The sequence below is a fragment of the Synchiropus splendidus genome, chromosome 1 (genome assembly GCF_027744825.2).
Source record: "Synchiropus splendidus isolate RoL2022-P1 chromosome 1, RoL_Sspl_1.0, whole genome shotgun sequence".
Classification (NCBI taxonomy): Eukaryota; Metazoa; Chordata; class Actinopteri; order Syngnathiformes; family Callionymidae; genus Synchiropus; species Synchiropus splendidus.
In genome coordinates this window covers 5,122,365-5,127,324 of record NC_071334.1, presented here as the reverse complement: position 1 = coordinate 5,127,324, position 4,960 = coordinate 5,122,365, and the positions used below count along the sequence as shown (strand labels likewise).

The 4,960-nt window shown below is 45.4% G+C and overlaps 1 protein-coding gene and 1 long non-coding RNA gene across 2 annotated transcripts; both read right to left on the bottom strand.

Moving 5' to 3' along the window:
• Window positions 1-1,119: 1,119 nt before the first annotated feature.
• Window positions 1,120-1,741, bottom strand: LOC128752802 (uncharacterized). The gene is made up of 3 exons (XR_008413707.1): window positions 1,566-1,741; window positions 1,295-1,467; window positions 1,120-1,224 (listed from the first exon to the last, which is right to left on the bottom strand). It is a non-coding gene; the product is annotated as an uncharacterized LOC128752802 (long non-coding RNA).
• LOC128752232 (mucin-2-like) lies at window positions 1,742-4,245 on the bottom strand (the record flags this gene model as incomplete). Its single annotated transcript, XM_053853219.1, has 7 exons — window positions 3,735-4,245; window positions 3,501-3,653; window positions 3,151-3,395; window positions 2,868-3,036; window positions 2,491-2,741; window positions 2,186-2,369; window positions 1,742-2,112 (listed from the first exon to the last, which is right to left on the bottom strand). Coding segments are annotated over exons 2-7 (1,362 nt in total), but the record flags the coding sequence as incomplete, so codon positions are not given.
• Between the last annotated feature and the right edge of the window lie 715 nt (window positions 4,246-4,960).

The window sequence follows — 4,960 nt, the reverse complement described above, 5'->3', positions numbered from 1 at the left end:
GTGAGAGTTATGGCAGATGAATGGGCGAATATAAAGGTTTGCTTGAGCAAAGGCTGTGTCAGCATCCCACAGAGACTTCAACACAAAATATTAAGATATTTGTTTTGGCAAGAAAATAAATATCCTTCCATTATCCAAGCAGGGAATTAAGTGGACGACAAGAAAGTGTGACAAACCAATTCATTGGTGCAAACTGTTCTTTTGAGAGAGTCTGTTTTATCCGCTTAATGTGTGCAACAAATGTGTTCATTGATGACATTCATGCCACTGTAACAGAGAACAGATGAAGACCACTTTGACACTGGAATGGAGTCTCAAATTACCACTGTATCTGGGAGGGGGAGATATGACTAAATGACCTCGCAAAATTAACAGATCATCCGTCTTCTTTCATGGTGAATATAAGCCAAGGCGTGTCATGATACAGGGATGCCTCTGCACAGCACCTACACATGAATCAGCAACTGAATGATAAGTCCCTCACCTTCATTGGGCGTCCATCAGGGCCGACACAATCTGGAATTGAAAGTTTTAACAGTGTTTATGCAGAGTTCTTTCAGTGAGAGCACTTAATGAATAAGGGGAGCACAGTTCTTACCACAATATTCCACACATGTGTCATAGACACTATTGAATAAGGTTGTGCCCTTGGGACAGAAGCAACCCTCTTTCGTGGAGCTGGAGACAGTGTTGTCCTCCTCAAACCTTTTATTATATCTGTCAGAAAAGTTGCAATGAAATGTCAAATGTAGTAGACCAATAAATGACAATACAACGAGGGCACACCAATACAGTATATGCAGATTGTAATCAACGTAGAAGGAGTTGTAAGATTCATAGTATAATCTTAATCTTTATGTCATTTGAAATAGAAAATTGATTTGTGCTGGGTTTTTTTTTTGGCTGGACCTCAGCCCTTATGAACCTCATTCAGAAACGGCAGAAGTTGGTCCCTCAGGCGAACACATTCCATTTCTCTTATACTCACTTGTAAAACCGCTGACCCTGTAAATTAAAACTTTGAAGTATTCATTGGGCCAAATTAATTTCAGAACAGGACATGTGAGGCCTGTTCAAGTATTATTTATGATCTTTAGGTTGGTTATGAGTGAAATAGCACAATAAAATACATTCTCACCTGAGAAATAACTAACCTGTTATTACATGTCTGCTCCACGTTTGGACCACAGGCCTTGTATACCTTGTTGGCAGGACATTTGTGCTCTGCCGGAAACACATTTTTTTGTCAACAATATTTGGTCTTGCCATGAAAAATTTCAACTTTTTAACTCACCACATTGCCCATTGGTGTAATTTCTCCAATCAATACAGACACCTTCGTGAGCGCACTGTGTTGCATAAGCATCCAGGCTGTCACATATATGACCACTACCATCACAATTTTCAGTTACACAGGATGACTTAAAATCATCAGGTGACACAATGGAGGAGCAAGGCTCAAACACACTGCAAAACAAACAGGGTAGTCAATCGAAAGAGTCCGAATTTGATTAAAGCATAGAATTTTTTTTTTTTACTTTAGTCATGAATAAAGTGTTTTTCACCTGCTCGTTAGAAGCTCACAAATGGCAGGTCTGCAAACAGTGGGTGTTGTGGTGATGAGAGTTGCTGTGATTGATGGCGTTGTTGGTGTTGGGGGTCTTAAAGTTGGTGTTGGGGGTCTTGAAGTTGGTGTTGGGGGTCTTAAAGTTGGTGTTGGGGGTCTTGAAGTTGGTGTTGGGGGTCTTAAAGTTGGTGTTGGGGGTCTTAAAGTTGGTGATGGGGGTCCTGAAGTTGGTGTTGGGGGTCTTAAAGTTGGTGTTGGGGGTCTTAAAGTTGGTGTTGGGGGTCTTAAAGTTGGTGATGGGGGTCCTGAAGTTGGTGTTGGGGGTCTTAAAGTTGGTGTTGGGGGTCTTGAAGTTGGTGTAGGGTATCTTGGGGAAGTAACAGTTGGTGGGGTTGTGAATGCTGGGGTTGTGGCAGGATAAACTGGTGTGGAAGGAGGGCCACATGGTTCTCTAGGTACAGTCCACTCTCCTGAAGTGGTAGGACAATCGCCAACCTGACCGTTGGGAGAACGGCAGTCATTGGACTGTGAGTTGTCACATGTTCCTGGAAAACAGATTCACAAAATTGGTGGTCCTGGTCCTGGTTTGTATTCAACTTGACTGTCAGATCAACTCACCACACAGTCCCTCCGTTTTCCCACTAAATATCTGAGAACTAAGTGAGATCAGGACGAGAGTGGGGGAGAAGACAATTTCTGTCTTTATATCAGGGATCATCACTTTAACAACCCGATTGGAGTTTGTGATCCGCACAACTGAATTACTGAAGGCAGGATAGATTCGTTTCTGATTGATATATACCTGTATGAAAACAAACGAAAAAACACAGAGCTCTTTTAAAGAAATTGCATTATGTGACTGCATTACATTGTATTTTGGATTTGAATGTATGTGAAGTCAGAACAATTGACTGAAGACTTACCTCATTAGTTATTACTGAAAATGAATTAATCTTATGAGTTAAATATATTTTATAATCTCCATATGTGATGATTAGTGACTGAGGACAGAACTTTTTGTCTTCAGTTCGACAGTCTGCGTTGCTCACAGTGATGTTAAATGCATGCTTATTTACAATCTCTTTCACCAGGTAGTATGAACATTGCCCTTTGAAAACATATTTAAATCCATCGAATGTCCGGTAGTGTTTTTTTGACCAAGTGCTGCAGATGCCTAGAAACAAAGAAGAAATATGTCTCTGTCTCAGCATGTTGGACCATGAACAATCAAAATAAGCTGTGTCAATGGTTTTTCATCGAAATATGAAAATAATGTGGAGATAAATGTGGAGATACTTGCATTCGCATTGTTTTTCATAGCAGCAACCATCTTCGCTGACCGTGACAGGCTCACGTCCATTGGCACACACAACTGGCCGAGGTGTGGCACAAATAGTGGCCATCTCTTCGACATTGCCTTCTATACATGTAGCTGTTGTGCAATTTTCAGTTCTCCAGGTCTCTCCATTCTAAATGTGGACAGTGAAGACAGACGGTCCATCAGTGAGCAGCGTAAGAAGAAAAATGAGGTGGAATTACACTCTTAAACAAAAACTTTGGAAAAAAAATGGAACAAAACAAACCTTCCGAGGGGGATCCAAATGTACACAGTCAAGGGCAGTAGTAAAGGGTGGGGTGGTAAACTGGGGTGGGATGGTTGGGGGAGGAGTGGGCGGTGGGGTGGTACCTATAAATACAGTTGTGGTGGCGGGAATGGTTGTGCTAGGTGTGACACATGGATTGAATCGTTTGTCAGTTTTACAGGAGGCATTGCAGAATGCGATATAACACCACCCCAAGCCATCTGTGACGTTGTACACAGTGTCCCCTGGAAGGATAAAAAATTAGAGGCAGTGGCTAAGGTTTGCATAGCAGAAGCAAAAGTATTCACACATCAAAGCACACTAAAATCAATGGAAGACTGGTGACATACCAGGCCGGTAGATGGTTCCATTCACATTGCAGATACATAATGTTGGAGTGGTAATTGGGGTTATCTCTGGAACTTTAGTAGTTCCGGTGACTACAGATGGTGTTGAGGTGACAAAAGCTGTGGTTGGTCCTGCTGTTGTCATGACAGGAACCCCTGTGGACGACACAACAATTGGAGTGGCAGCAGTGGACACTGGAGGGGTGGTCACAATGGGTGGCTGAGTTACTGCGGTACCTGTTGTTGGACCTGGAGTTGCTGTGACTGAAGGGGTGGCTGTTCCGACTGGTGGGGTAACCACAGGCACTTTGGTAGTTTTGTTGACTACAGATGGTGTTGAGGTGACAACAGCTGTGGTTGGTCCTGCCGTAGTGACAACCGGTACCTTTGTTGTGGACACGACAACAGGAGTGGTAGCATTGGACACAGGTCCAGTGGTCACAATCGGTGGCTGTGTCACTGCGGTGCCTGTTGTTGGACCTGGAGTTGCTGTGACTGAAGGGGTGGTTGGTCCGACTGGTGGGGTAACCACTGGTACTTTAGTAGTTCCGGTGACAACAGATGGCGTTGAGGTGACAACAGCTGTGGTTGGTCCTGCTGTTGTGACAACCGGTACCTTTGTTGTGGACACGACAACAGGAGTGGTAGCATTGGACACAGGTCCAGTGGTGACAATCGGTGGCTGCGTGACTGCGGTGCCTGTTGTTGGACCTGGAGTTGCTGTGACTGAAGGGGTAGTTGTTCCGACTGGTGGGGTAACCACTGGTACTTTAGTAGTTCCGGTGACGACAGATGGTGTTGAGGTGACAACAGCTGTGGTAGGTCCTGCTGTTGTGACAACCGGTACCTTTGTTGTGGACACGACAACAGGTGTGGTAGCAGTGGACACTGGTCCAGTGGTCACAATCGGTGGCTGCGTGACTGCGGTACCTGTTGTTGGACCTGGAGTTGCTGTGACTGAAGGGGTGGTTGGTCTGACTGGTGGGGTAACCACTGGCACTTTAGTAGTTCCGGTGACGACAGATGGCGTTAAGGTGACAACAGCTGTGGTTGGTCCTGCTGTTGTGACAACCGGTACCTTTGTTGTGGACACGACAACAGGTGTGGTAGCAGCGGACACAGGTCCAGTGGTCACAATTGGTGGCTGCGTGACTGCGGTGCCTGTGGTTGGACCTGGAGTTGCTGTGACTGAAGGGGTGGTTGGTCCGACTGGTGGGGTAACCACAGGCGCTTTAGTAGTTCCGGTGACAACAGATGGCGTTGAGGTGACAACAGCTGTGGTTGGTCCTGCTGTCGTGACAACCGGTACCTTTGTTGTGGACACGACAACAGGAGTGGTAGCAGCGGACACAGGTCCAGTGGTCACAATTGGTGGCTGCGTGACTGCGGTGCCTGTTGTTGGACCTGGAGTTGCTGTGACTGAAGGGGTGGTTGGTCTGACTGATGGGGTAACCACTGGCACT